The sequence below is a fragment of the Ascaphus truei genome, chromosome 16 (genome assembly GCF_040206685.1).
Source record: "Ascaphus truei isolate aAscTru1 chromosome 16, aAscTru1.hap1, whole genome shotgun sequence".
Taxonomy (NCBI): Eukaryota; Metazoa; Chordata; class Amphibia; order Anura; family Ascaphidae; genus Ascaphus; species Ascaphus truei.
Genome location: NC_134498.1, coordinates 5694777 through 5709628, shown reverse-complemented (window position 1 = coordinate 5709628; position 14852 = coordinate 5694777). Strand labels below are relative to the sequence as shown.

At 46.0% G+C, this 14852-nt stretch overlaps 1 protein-coding gene across 12 annotated transcripts in view; it reads left to right on the top strand.

The window, feature by feature from the left end:
* The first annotated feature begins 216 nt into the window (after positions 1–216).
* Positions 217–14852, top strand: part of LOC142467259 (phosphoribosyl pyrophosphate synthase-associated protein 2-like) — a 40615-nt gene continuing 25979 nt past the window's right edge. For 7 of the 12 annotated variants that reach the window (XM_075572734.1, XM_075572732.1, XM_075572728.1 and 4 more), the window contains exons 1-6: positions 217–336; positions 6932–7065; positions 8872–8924; positions 10456–10522; positions 11620–11792; positions 13318–13433. In XM_075572734.1, the coding sequence (XP_075428849.1) occupies positions 6983–7065; positions 8872–8924; positions 10456–10522; positions 11620–11792; positions 13318–13433 (492 nt within the window). In that variant the 5' untranslated portion in view covers positions 217–336; positions 6932–6982. The other 5 variants (XM_075572725.1, XM_075572727.1, XM_075572724.1 and 2 more) reach the window with 5 other exon arrangements.

The window sequence follows — 14852 nt, the reverse complement described above, 5'->3', positions numbered from 1 at the left end:
TATTAGATGGGCTGGTCCCTGTATTAGATGGGCTGGTCCCTGTATTAGATGGGCTGGTCCCTGTATTAGATGGGCTGGTCTCTATGGACATCTGATGCTCTCCTGTCAGTGGGGATCGATGCGCTCGCTCCATTTCTATGCCTGCCATTGACCGCCCGTGTGTCTGGTGACGTCACACACGGGGCGGACTAAGCTTTGATCGATGTGTTCTGCGCTCCCCAGGCATTTGCGGTGCCGCCATTTTCAGTGTGGGAGAGACGGGCGCTCACCCGCGGGTAACCCGGGCCCGGGGCCGAGAATCCGTCTGACAAGGGGGCCCCCCACAGCCCATACTGGGTGAGTTATCCGGGCGGTGTGTGTGTCACTGTGTCTCCTTGTCCCATTGTGTATGTGTGTCCTTGTCCCATTGTGTCTCACTGTGTGTCTGTCTCCTTGTTCCATTGTGTGTGTCTGTGTGTCCTTGTCCCATTGTGTGTGTCTGTGTGTCCTTGTCCCATTGTGTGTGTCTGTGTCTCCTTTCCCATTGTGTGTGTCTGTGTTTCCTTGTCCCATTGTGTGTGTGTGTTTCCTTGTCCCATTGTGTGTGTATGTGTGTCCTTGTCCCATTGTGTGTGTCTGTGTGTCCTTGTCCCATTGTGTGTGTCTGTGTGTCCTTGTCCCATTGTGTGTGTCTGTGTGTCCTTGTCCCATTGTGTGTGTCCCTGTCCCATTGTGTGTGTCTGTGTCTGTGTGTCCTTGTCCCATTGTGTGTGTCTGTGTGTCCTTGTCCCATTGTGTGTGTCCTTGTCCCATTGTGTGTGTCTGTGTGTCCTTGTCCCATTGTGTGTGTCTGTGTGTCCTTGTCCCATTGTGTGTGTCTGTGTGTCCTTGTCCCATTGTGTGTGTCTGTGTGTCCTTGTCCCATTGTGTGTGTCTGTGTGTCCTTGTCCCATTGTGTGTGTCCTTGTCCCATTGTGTGTGTGTGTGTGTGTGTGTGTGTCCTTGTCCCATTGTGTGTGTGTCCTTGTCCTTGTCCCATTGTGTGCGTGTCTCCGGGATTGGGGCACACAGTTGGATAGTGTAGACCAGACTGCAGGAGAGGGTCCTGCTATAAGAGTACCTATAAGGTACTGTACAATAATAATAACGGGATCGGCAAGCCAAAAATATGCAAAAAGAAATTGTCTTCTATCGGCCCAACGTTTCGGCTACCCACTGGGGCCTCCATCAAGCGCTCCAGGGGGGTAGCATCTTGCATCTTGCATCTTGCATATTGATGGTGTGCCTGTTGCTTTATTTCTGTATAAATATATGTAATATTTAAAAAAAATAAAAATATATATATATATATATATATATCACACACTTCCTCTGTTACATGGATTGCACATTACATACACATGCCATTTTATTCCCCCATGTTGCTGTGCGTCTCTTGTGCCTGAGATATACAATGATGCCTCACGTGTTGGGATTATTCTGTGGCAGATCCCCCACTCCGTGTCCCTGATTGCAGCCGCTTTGTGATCTCCAGCGCAGTATTATCCCGTTGTCCGGACACTGCGGCCCCAGTTCCTGTCCTGGGGAAGAGTTTATCCCCATTTAAATGGCACTAAAATAATTGTTCCGCGCAGGCGGGTTCACATCTTGGGTCATAAGGCCCAGAGTGGGAGGGCTGGTGTCTTTGGTACGGCTGGTCTCCTTTATCTGTGCTTGTCACACGTGCTAGTGCTTCTCCTTTTGTTGTGAGCGTGGCTCATTACACATGGAGAGGAAGGGGTAGGTGCTCTGTGCCTTCTGTTATCCATGTCTCAGCCGCTGCGGACGCGGTTATTGCATTGCAGGCCCATCCAGAACCGTCTGGATTAATCTCGGGTCTGTCATCAACATGTAATGCAATCAATCCGTGTCCTTGTGTATTCTGTGTCCTCTAGTTCCTCTCTCAGTAACTCTCTTCCGAGTGAGCTGTGCAGTGATGGCCATGCCAGAGCCCTGCAGTTTGATCATTGCTGATCCATTTTATGCATTTTTTTTAATGTGAATGTGATATTTATAGCACTGTGACTATATGGTGCTCTGCAGACTGGGGAATAATGCAGTGAGTCTCCCCTAGTTCAATGTAGTGTGCAGAGCAGTGTTCTTTTTGTTTGTTAAGGAAACCTATAATTATATTGTGAAATTGTGCAGAACCCCGACCCTCTCTAATAGCGCTTCTGAGATCAGATGCATTGTAAGAAACCCCAACCCTCTCTAATAGCGCGTCTGAGATCAGATGCATTGTATGGAACCCCAACCCTCTCTAATAGCGCGTCTGAGATCAGATGCATTGTATGGAACCCCAACCCTCTCTAATAGCGCGTCTGAGATCAGATGCATTGTAAATTCTTCTGTATTTGGTCATATCATTTGTGAACACATTCACATGGTGGGTCTGCAGCCAGGGATTCTGGGTAATGACATGCAAATGAGCAATCACAGTGTCACCTCTTGCTGCTTATCCATTTTAACACGGACCCCTATAATCTTATGCCTGCCGTATTACACAGCTTTCCAGCACAGCCTGGGTTAAGGAAGTGCAGAGCCTGCCACCCTACTCACATCTGTCTTTGGAACAATCTTCAGATGAGCTGAAAATTGCAAGGAACCCGTTACAACCCCGGTTGTAAAACACTGGTGTAGAGCGAGACCTGTATGTCACACAGAGCTGGCCATGCAGACACACCACTTTGCATGTTTTGAGACCAATAGCTGCTATTCGTCCTGCTGTATATAACACACAGAATGTGACAGGTGGCTGTGCACACGCTGCCACTGCCAACCTAAATATCAACCCTTTCGTGTCACTATTCAATTTAATTACATTTATTTTTTTTAACCTTTTGTGATTTACAGCAGTACATAAAGATATAATTCACATGCAATACAGATCTGGTGTGTACCAGCTTCTCAGTTTCTCCCGGGTCACCGTGCACCACACTATGAACTATTATGCTAACTATTTGTGTAAGTACAGCAACTATTCTTGTATTTAATACTTGTTGTAGCTTTAAGACAGGGGTGGGCATATCCAGTCCTCATGGGCTGCCAGCAGGTTAGGTTTTTAGCAGATCCCTGCTTCAGCACAGATGGCTCAATCAAAGATTGAGCCACTTGTGCTGAAGCAGGGATCTCCTAAAGCCTGACCTGTTGGTGGCCCTTGAGGACTGGTTTTGCCCACCCCTGCTTTAAGAGGTCGCTTGGGAGGCTGTGAGGGACCTCCTCCTCCCCTCCTTACCCAATGCCTACACATAAACACATACAAGTAATGACAGAGGCAATCGAACGTGTCAGCCGGGAGCAGAAAGAGCGCGCTTGCTCCCGGCTGTGGTTTCTAAAAAAACAAAAACACCTTGGCTCCTCCCTGTACCGCCACCTGGCCGCGTCATCCCCCGCTCGCGCCTGCGTGAAGGAGCGAGGCCAGGGAGCACCGGATGTGAGGGAAGGCATTGCTGCGCTCTGCTAGGCGGTTTGGGGGGGGGGGGTGCTTCTTTCCAAACCTGTTTTAGTTATTAATGTATTTTAAATCTCCCGCTTCGTTCCGGAGATATGAGCGTTTTACATATTAACTGTCTGGGAGGTTAAAATGAAGCTCTTCCCAGAGCAGTCTGAATGTTACCATGGCGCCTTCAGAAGCTAGATGTTAAAATCATGGTTTTAACACTAGAAAAACATGAGAAAAGAAACAGGACATGCGCGGGGACAAACACACTAACAGTAGAGGCGTTAAACTCACATTGGTTGGTTTTTATGAGGGGGAGGGGTGCTTTTAAGAGGTTGCTTTTTGTGCCTGTAAAGCAGATTGTAATCTATCTTGGATTTAAAAAAAGTAGAAAAAAAAACCAGATGGCAAATCTTTACGGCTTCATTCCCCTTCCGGTGCGGAGCAGGGGGGGGTGGGGGGGGCTCAACTCCAGTCCTCAAGACCCCCCCTCAACCCCCCCAACAGGTCAGGTATTAAAGATCTCCCAGCTTCAGCACAGGTGGCCCAATCAGAGGCCATTGACTGAAGCAAGGACTGAGCCACCTCTGCTGAAGCAGGGACAGATTGAGCCACCTGTGCTGAAGCAAGGATATCCTGAAAACCTGAACTGTTAGTTCCCCCTTCCCCTCCCCCTCCCCCCCTGTCCTAAACGCTGCGGTTGACTAATTATGCGCTTGTAATTAACACTTGCTGAGAATAATCTTTTACATAGGACTGCATACTTTGCTAATGCCAAAACAACACCTTATCTTGGATCGTTCCAAGAGTTGCTTTCAAGGTCAAGCAGTGGAACATTAACCTGACCAACTGCTTATCACCTTTTTGACTTCATGAGTAATAACTTACTGCAGTAACCAACTAGTGATGTTACCCGACGCAGATCATTTTCTTGCATGTTGTACGTAGGTTTTATTCATAAGTGGCCTTGACATCTAATTGTTGGATCCGTCGCGCTCATAAACACAATGGGCGAGGAGACCTCATTCTGACCTTCATGGCCTAGCCTTAATGAGTTAATCTCAGATGGCCTCGCCTTTTCTATGGCGGAATGGCGCCCCAGTAAATCGCATCCGTGCAGTAACGGCGAATCCGTGATACAGGACAGTCGTGTCACCGCAGCAGGGCCCAGAAATGCATCCAGTGTGGGAAGGATGTGTTCACAGTGCGGTCACACGTAGAAATTGCAATGAAGGGGAATTAAGTGGCTGTGAAACTGCAGTTTACCATTTTACTAGCGGAAAAGACCTGGCGTTACTCGAATTCTAAGAAACCAAAAAATACTGAGATTTATAAATGGATAAAAACATTTTTTTGTTAATGCACAAAATGTATGTCTTATTGTAACGCTGTTGGATAAACGATACTTTTTTTTTTTCCCCATCAGGCATAAAAACATACAATTTTTTTTTTCCTTTCCCACTGCAGCATCCAACATAAAGTTACCAATGTGGAAAACCTGCATTTTCTACATTCCGCCCGGCTACTTACTATCCTGATTAAATTTGGTTAAAATCGGTGCAGTTTTGAAAAGTTCAGTCCGCCATCTTGATTCAAAATGGCGTCCAATTGTATCCAAAAAACCTGCTCCTTGATCTCAGGAACCATCATGCAAAATGTGGTTCCGATATCTTAAGAGGTGTCCAAATGCAAAGCGATCACACAAACAGCTGTCCAAAATATATCGGAGATCAAGCTATATTTAGTAGAACATTTTGCCCCAACGAAAAGGGCGAGATATAATGTAACATACACTGTGGGTAATTTTTTATATGGGGCTAGTTAGTGACGGGGGTGGGGGGTTCACAGTGGGGTACCTCTCTTGGTGCCATCCAGATCTGCAGGAAGATCTGTCTCTGTGTTTTGTGGTTCACTGGAGGTAGTTAAGAACAGCTGTGGTGTTATATAGTGCGTTTATATGCACAGCGCTGATATATTTAGAATCTGGTGGCAAATGTCCAGCACTTAGCATGAAAACTTCGCTCCAGAAGTTGCGTTCCTCATCCGTGTAAAGAGGGATCGTGACCAGTTACTCACTGCACAGCCCCGGAGGGGGAGAGGGGGGTGAGGGAGAGAGAGATACAGACCAGGGATGCTCAAGACCCCTCCCCCCCTCCCCCCAACAGGTCAGGTTTTAAGGATATCTCAGCTACAGCACAGGTGGCTCGTATAATTAACATGTAGCTGCAGTAGCTAAGTGAATTCATACTCGGGGGTTCTCAACTCCAGTCCTGACGACCCCCTCCCCAAAGGTCAGGTTTTAAGGATATCCCTACTTTGACTGAGCCATTGATTGAGCCACCTGTGCTGAAGCAGGGATATCCTGAAAACCTGACCTGTTTGAGGAGGAGGGGAAGTCTTGAGGACTGGTGTTCAGCACCCCTAATATAGGCCGCCTTTTACTGGTTTCTTGTTATTTCACATTAAGATTTCTAGTCTGGAACAATCAGTTGTTTACAAAAAGATTCCTAATAATGATTTGTCCTGTCTGAGTTCCTGCGATGCTTTGCATGTGCCGGACCACAAGGTCACCCACAAACCCTTTTGTTTGTGTCAAATTGAGCGTTTGTTACAGAGCCACGTTTTGGTGGTGTTACCGAAGCAATAATTGTAAACGTTCTCTGATGGTTTCAACTGTGCTGACAGCCACACAACATGTGTGAATCAGTAACCTGCATGGGATGTGTGACATCCACAGCAATGAGCAGCTGCCACTAGCGGTGTGAATACAACATGGGCCAGGAACCATAAAAAGATGCTACTCTTCTGCACGCTTTACTACCATTTATATGAATAAGAGCGGAGTCGTGCTGAAGCGTAGCACCCTTTTATAGAGATGGAGAGCCGTGGATTCAAACTCTTGGCCTGCATTACGGTCACAACTTGAAATCATTTCTTGCAGATGGGCATGAGCACGTAAAATCAATGGTATGTGTGCTGATAATATAATCACAATAACAAAGGTGTGACCATTTAAGATAAACCTGTGTTTGTGTTGAGCCTTGTTTACCCCCCAAACTGCGTACAAGTATATCTGGTGGTGATGGGCTGGCTTCGACTGACCTAGAGGGGGAGAAGGCACAGAGGGGGAGGATTTGGGACATCTGAGTGCTGTCCGCTGAAATGGGAGGGCACAGTTTGAGGTTCGTAGGATTGCCACAGCATCTCTGTTTCACATGTACTGGGAATTAGCGTGTATGCTGCTCAGGGCAGAGCTGTATTGCATGGACAGGTGAGTAATTATAATTTTATTAAGTGGTGCTTGTTCACACTCGTATGGTCACAAGTCAGAATGCTATATTCAGATTTGAAAGAATAATGTGGATTTTTCAATAGATAACTTGGGCCACTGGTTGTCCGAATCGGGATGCATTCTGTTCTGAATAAGAAAGGCCTTTATTATACCTCCTTTTTTTCTCTTCCGTTTTGTATTAGGAGGACTCTAGGTCCTGAGGTTTGTGTCCGAAGCGGCCACAAACTCCCAAGATGAATATCACCAAAGGTGGCCTGGTGCTGTTCTCTGCCAATTCCAACGCATCGTGCATGGAGCTAGCGAAAAAAATGGCGGAGTAAGTATAAAGTATCAGCCCTGTGTGCGCGGCGCCCGTGTGAGCGGCGCCCGTGTGCGTGGCGCCCGTGTGTTGCGCCTGTGTGTTGCTGTCTCTTCCTATTCGCCTTTTCTTGGAGGTCATGCACTTTCCCAAGCTTTGAAATTTGTTAAAAGAAAATGCTGATTTTGTGGGTTTCTTTCTTTTTCTATCGCAGCATGAAACACGGTGGCAATCACAATACGTGTAAAACACAGGTTGTTGAAAGCTGTCTGCTAGCTTCATTTAAAAGTTTTAGAAATAGTTTGAAATGTCTTCTAAAATATCCTTTGTTGAAAAGTTTGTCGAGAGTTCCTCTTAACCTCTTGACTGCTGAAGAGCACGTTGGGAATAAATAATGACATTCCCTGATGGGGGGGGAGGGGGAGTGGGGTGTACATTTGGGAATAATCTGGTAAAAGTCGCAAAAGTTTTCCAAGCTCCACAAATCACTTTTTTCCTATTTAATTTAATTGTTTGTAGGTTATATCGATAATTAGCTGCCGGAGGGGCCTGCAATCGGATCTTTTGACCGTGAAAGGGTTAATACCCTGGTTACTAGTGTTCCAAACACTTCCATCATAAAAAGGGTTAATTTGCCCTGCTCTCAATTAAAAATATGAATAAAAACTATACCACTTACTGTATTTTGACTACGCCTTCAGTGACATCCATCCCTTAATGAATTTCGCTTTATGTTGCCTGATAGTGAAGAATAAACACTGATAATATTAGTCGAAATATTAAATCATTGACTGCAGAGTTTTTAAAGCTGCTGTCCAAGCTGCCGCCCCCCCCCCCCCCCATCCCCTGTTAATAAGTGCATCAATACAACCCACACAATGATAAGTAATTAGCTAAGTTGTCAATCGATCAGCAAAGATTCGGCTCGGGGTTCACTAAATGGCTGCAGAGGAGTATTGACTCAACAAAAAAAGGCTTGTTGCATTATAATACATTAAAAATGTCATTGAGTAGTTTAAAAAAACTGCTACAAGTATTTTCTCATAGCACAGAACTGATTAATTAAAATAAAATAAAAAAAGACACGTGTAGGATATTGCTTGGTCTGCAGCTTTAACTCGCACACCTACTCCTAAATCTCTCATTCTTGTACAATTCTTATAAATCAACAGGTTAGGACAGGGGTGCGCAAACAGGGGGGGGGGGGGGGGCGTGGGCTTTGTTTTTGAGGGCGCACGGCAGTTGCAGAGTCCCCACGCTCTTCTCCAAAGCATTTCATTTAAATGCCTTGGGGATCGCGTGAGGCCTCTGTACCTACTTGCAGGGATTCAGAAGCCTTGTGCCGCGGCGGCATTTGCCGCCAGTCGCCATGGCAACGGGTCCATTTGATGCTACGGCGTCATTTGATGCCGGTAATAAAGTAAGGGGGGCTTGGGGAGCTGACAGGGGCGCGCAACTCCAAAAGTTTGCGCTCACCTGGGTTCGGAAGCATCATTCAGAAAGAGAAACTGTAAGCCTGGACCTCAGTGAGAATTGACTTAATTTGTGTAATTAAGCCATGTAATTTCTCCCAGTAGGCACTGCGTTTGCGTTGGTGGCGGTACATTTTGTCATTCTGCGGGAGTTTAAACTGCATATTCTTGGAGAGAATGATCGTAATTGCAGTGTGGGCACACCCCGGGAAACCTGCCCCATAAAGTGCTCCCTGCACCGAGATCCTAAATAACGGGCGCCCATTTACTACATTGCGTTACTGATGTGTGGGGCGGTATGTTGTCGCTTGTCTTGGCTAGTGCGCTGAATTTCCTTTCCTTCCTTTGACAGGCGGCTGGGGGTTGAGCTTGGTAAAGTGCTGGTGTATCAAGAGACAAACAGAGGTGAGAGCGTTTTCCGTGGAGGGATTTTCTTTTGCATGTCCATACCGAGAGATGTCTGTGACCTATTATGTAATGAGGAATGAACTACCAGGCCGCCCATTGCCAGGGGATCCTCCCCCTGCGTACGCGTCACATCACGCCAGGCCCATTTCTCTTGTTGCTTTTGAATGTTTTGGTAGAAATATCCCCCCTTTTTTCACTATACTGTTGTATATGGTATACACAGCGTGTTAGTATGTGCTTCCCATTAATACGCCTTGGTCTGTGTAATGATGGCAGTTGTCTGTAGCCTTCATCTTTTATGGATGTTGGAAATCTCTGCTTGCCTTCTAAACCCTGCTGATTTAACCCCTTCTCCGCGCGCTAGGACTTCATGCAAAGCATAAAGGGATACGTTAAAATGAAATGCTTTCTGTGCAGGAGTGGCCGTTGCCAGTCCTCCAGGGCCACCAAGAGGCCGGGCTTTAAGGATATCCCTGCTTCAGCACAGGTAGCTTGTCTTTGAGCCACCTGTGCTGAAGCAGGGATTTGCTTGAAACCAGACCTGTTGGTGGCCCTTTGAGGACTGGCGATGGCCACTCCTGTGTTACGGTGACTGCCATATTAACTTGTATAAGAAAGCTGATGGCTGACTTCCATAATAAGTGCACTTTGTAATAATATGAATCCGGGCTATGATGTTTCTCTTGCTGCCTGGGAGCTGCTTTGTGAAGCACATGCTGTTTCCTATAACAGCAGAGCCATGATATAGTTTGTGACCTTGGCCTGTTAGTGGGCAGTTCTGCCTGCGGTGCTCATTTCTCTCGCGCTGTCTTTATTCTGCGTGATTGCTGCCAGTGAGGAGAGCCTAATGCTGCTCCCTTGTATCAATTACACAGCCGATATTAACACTTTGTGTAACCTCTCGTCGGTTTGTCACTTTGAATCTAGGTAAACACGTTTTAATAATATCACTTTGCTAATAAATAACTGTCAGTATAGCAGCTTTCTCCTCCACTTCTTACTAGTACTAAGAAAACAACTCTGGTCTGTGTCTTTGTGTATAGTACTTTATACTGGTGTGTCTGTGTATAGTGTGTGTGTCTTTATACTGCTGTGGGTCTGTGCATAGTACTTTATACAGGTGTGTGTGTGTGTGTATAGTACTTTATACTGGTGTGTGTGTGTGTGTGTATAATAGTTTTATACTGGTATGTGTCTGTGTATAGTACTTTATACTGCTGTGTGCATACTATTTTATATGTGTGTGTGTGTGTGTTTGGTACTTTATACTGCGTGTGTGTGTGTGTGTGTGTGTGTGTGTGTGTGTGTGTGTGTGTGTGTGTAATACTTTATACTGGCACTTTGTCTTATTCATTCCAAGTGTTGTTACTGTTCGATCTGTTTAGTAATCGCTATTTTGTGATCTTATTTAGTCTTGTATATTGCCATTCTAGTCGCCTGACACCTCCCGATTCTATAACGCCGCACGGGAGAGAAGAAAGCGTTAACGGTTCAGCTGAATGAGTCTAACAGTCCATTTTCTTCTCAGAAACACGCGTTCAGATCCAGGAATCCGTGCGAGGGAAGGACGTCTTCATCATCCAGACGGTTTCCAAGTGAGTAATCGCTTCATGTGCAGTCCGGCTCACGTCTCCGTGTTTGGTGTAAACAGCCCCCCATCCTGCACGTACCTAGCAACGGCGCCTTGGACCGAGTGCTTTCATTTGCTTTTGTTTTTGTAAGATTTCAGTCAACATTTTTCTAGCCTCTTATCACCAGTATACTTGGGCAGGATTAACCATTTTTGCTGCCAGGCGGACCAGCAATGCATTGCAGGCTGTGGCAGCAAAAGGGTTAAATAGTTTAGAGGCCACTCATTTTAGCATCTTTGGTGCTCAACTCCAGTCCTCAAGCCCCCCCCCCCCCCCCCCCATCTCCCCCAACAGGTCATGTTTTTCAGAATATCCCAGCTTCAGCACAGGTGGCTCAATCAACTCTGAGCCACTTGTGCTGAAGCAGGGACTGATTGAGGCACCGGTGATGAAGCAGAGAGATCCTGAAAACCTGACCTGTTGGTGGCCCTTGAGGACTGGAGTTGGCCCTGGCTTGCAGTGTAATTGATAGAGATATTGACAATGAGCCAGTAGCCTACCTATACTCCTACTTCCTGCATTACAATCGCTCCTGTCTTCTCTCCATTCCCTGCTTCCTAAATATCCGTGTTCCTTTCTCTCTGTCCCGGGGCATATTTCGGTGAGCTTGCGGTATTTGTCCGCGCCACCTCTATTATGGGCTTGTGCATCTTGTCAATGGGACAGCACTGATTGTGTACCTTGCGTTCTCCCGGCTCCACCTTCCCAGAAAGTTAGATCTGTAGATCCTTCTATTTCTCATATCCCGACATCCATTCTGTTCCTCCATTGTGTACATGTCACGGCATTACTCCAATATCCCTATGTACATGTCAAGGTCCTTATGTGCTTATTTAAGGGGAAATAGGCCATCAATAAATAGCATACCTCTGCAAAGTGGTTCAAATAAGTTGGTCAAACAATGCGCATCGATTCATGTATTTGTTATAGCAATGCCTTTACTATTGCTATATGCAACAGCTGTGCAAGTAGCACACTTATTGTGTCATTGTGTACGTAGCACAATGTGATTTGGGAAAGAGAGATACAGCGTTCCAGTTGGGTTTCTCCCGTGTTTCCAGGGATGTGAACACCACAATCATGGAACTCCTAATCATGGTCTACGCGTGCAGGACGTCTTGTGCCAAGACCATCAGCGGCGTGATCCCCTACTTCCCCTACAGCAAGCAGTGCAAGATGAGGAAGAGAGGCTCCATTGTGTCCAAGTTGTTGGCCTCAATGATGTGCAAAGCTGGTAAGGCAGAAGCGTTCGCAGTGACCTGGACGCAGACTGAAAAAGCGGTTTCCGCTGCCGAGAATGAAATCCCAACCCAGAGGTCAAATGCAGATGCAGCCAACGTTGTCGCAACCCGCATTGCGCTGCAGCGGGACATACACGGCGCACCGGCGGGAGACGCGGCTTTGAATCCGCCGCACGGGGGAGAAGGCGGGCGGGGCTTTCCCGTCTGCATTCGCGGGTTGGAATACCGTTGGCTACATCTGTACAGGGGTCTGTGTATGACATTGTGCTGGCTGCACCAATGGAACAATACCGATGCGAAAACATTTGGCGAACCTATCAAAGAAAAAATAGATGAAATGGGATTTTATTTTCAAATATAAATCTGGTGCTGTGTTTTTTTTTTTTTTTTTTGGTTTTTGCATTAGTTTTTTTTTAAGCCAAGAGACGTTATTAAATAGCCTTAGAATAAAATAAGCAGGTCCTGCGTGGGTTAATGTAACCAGCACATAACAAGGTCTAGGACATTTGGCCGCTGCCATTTCACCCTCCCCCTCTGCTAAGGTAAGTAAACACCCTAACCGCTAAAACCCCTCAAATTAACCTCCTATCCAAACTAGTAATAAAACTTAGCTTACAAGTGGCTGGCGGCGAAACGGCTGCGGCGAAGGTGGACAAATGTCCCATTTTGATTAGTGTTAGTGATCATTCGGAAGGAGGCGTCTCCGTGTCCGAGCGGCTGAAGCATTGTACAGTTGGCTGAAATGTACAAATTGATTACAGATGACTGCCACTGGTGTCGGATTTTGTCAACAATGTGAGCAAGGTTAAAGGTTAAATAGTTAGAGGTGCCCCTACCTACAGTGAAAGGATTAGTGGGGCCAGGACTAGTGTGATGTGCGGTCATTGTGTTTGCAAGGCAGGGGGTTTCCTAACTAGTGAGACCGAAAAAGGGATGTGATGACGGAGAAATGTGTGTTTATTTTATAAGTGCTATGTGTTGTTTTCTTTCTTATTTTGTGGTTCTCGTAGCATCACTGCACATAGAGCTCTTCCGATTACATTTAGGGATTGACATGGGTGACATTGTATGGGTGTCAATACATCACACTATCTGGCACTGCTTGAAGCACTTATGCAGCTTACTGTAGGAGGCAGGTATGTTTGAGGAGAGCCCGATGTTGCGGCTGTTCCGTGGTGGCGGCCTGTGTGTCAAAATAAAAACAACCCTTTTTAAATGCCCTTGCATTCACTTTCCCATTATCGTTGGAGGGATTTCAACCTGACGTTCAGGGGATTTTCCTTCGTGCTGTCTTTGAAGGGGAAATCCATTAGTATCTGTTTGTTTAGTAAGTGTATTCTCTGTGCAAACCTGGCTGCCTCTATTTGTGCAATTTATAGATCTGGTTTAACCAAACAGTCTCCAGGCAAAGCTCCAAACTCTTGGCGAAAAGGACATTGGTTCTTCATAGTCTGTGCTTCTCTCCCTTGTCCGCCTGTAGTTCTGATTGTGTCGGTTTTGTGTTTCCTTGTCACAAAGGGTTAACGCACTTCATCACCATGGACCTGCATCAGAAAGAAATTCAGGGATTCTTTAATATTCCAGTGGACAATCTCCGAGCATCACCGTTCCTCCTCCAGTACATTCAGGAAGAGGTGAGTCTGTTACAACACGTAGGGAACAGCCTAAGGAAATCTAACCATGCTAAAAAGCAAACGTTTGGCTACTTTCCATTTTTGGGAAATGAGTTACAGGTTGAGTTTCTTATGGGCCTCTGAATAGGGGAGCGATGGTCCATCAAGTGTTTTCTTTCCCCTTATCCCACCCTGTCCTTATCACAGAGCCAATAAAGATGGAGGAGAGGGGGCTCTGGCTGTACATGTGCTTGCTCATCACACAGTGACATCACACGGTGACATCACACGGTAGGGAGCTGCCAGGGTAGCTCCAAGCCCTCCTCAAGTCTCACTTTCATTTGAAAATAAATACTTAATAGGTGTCAGATTTTGTATCAATTACACAGATGAGACCTATTAATCATGTCGCTTTAATAAGTTGTGTTTGGTCCTTGTGGAGAGTGCCGCTTTAATAAGTTGTGTTTGGTCCTTGTAGAGAGGGCCGCTTTAATAAGTTGTGTGTGGTCCTTGTGGAGAGGGCCGCTTTAATAAGCTGTGTTTGGTCCTTGTAGAGAGGGCCGCTTTAATAAGTTGTGTTTGGTCCTTGTAGAGAGGGCCGCTTTAATAAGCTGTGTTTGGTCCTTGTAGAGAGGGCCGCTTTAATAAGTTGTTTGGTCCTTGTAGAGAGGGCCGCTTTAATAAGTTGTGTTTGGTCCTTGTAGAGAGTGCCGCTTTAATAAGTTGTGTTTGGTCCTTGTAGAGAGTGCCGCTTTAATAAGTTGTGTTTGGTCCTTGTAGAGAGGGCCGCTTTAATAAGTTGTGTTTGGTCCTTGTAGAGAGTGCCGCTTTAATAAGTTGTGTTTGGTCCTTGTTGAGAGTGCCGCTTTAATAAGTTGTGTTTGGTCCTTGTAGAGAGTGCCGCTTTAATAAGTTGTGTTTGGTCCTTGTAGAGAGTGCCGCTTTAATAAGTTGTGTTTGGTCCTTGTAGAGAGTGCCGCTTTAATAAGTTGTGTTTGGTCCTTGTAGAGAGTGCCGCTTTAATAAGTTGTTTGGTCCTTGTAGAGAGTGCCGCTTTAATAAGTTGTTTGGTCCTTGTAGAGAGTGCCGCTTTAATAAGTTGTGTTTGGTCCTTGTAGAGAGGGCCGCTTTAATAAGTTGTGTTTGGTCCTTGTAGAGAGGGCCGCTTTAATAAGTTGTGTTTGGTCCTTGTAGAGAGTGCCGCTTTAATAAGTTGTTTGGTCCTTGTAGAGAGTGCCGCTTTAATAAGTTGTTTGGTCCTTGTAGAGAGTGCCGCTTTAATAAGTTGTTTGGTCCTTGTAGAGAGGGCCGCTTTAATAAGTTGTGTTTGGTCCTTGTTGAGAGGGCCGCTTTAATAAGTTGTGTTTGGTCCTTGTTGAGAGGGCCGCTTTAATAAGTTGTGTTTGGTCCTTGTAGAGAGGGCCGCTTTAATAAGCTGTG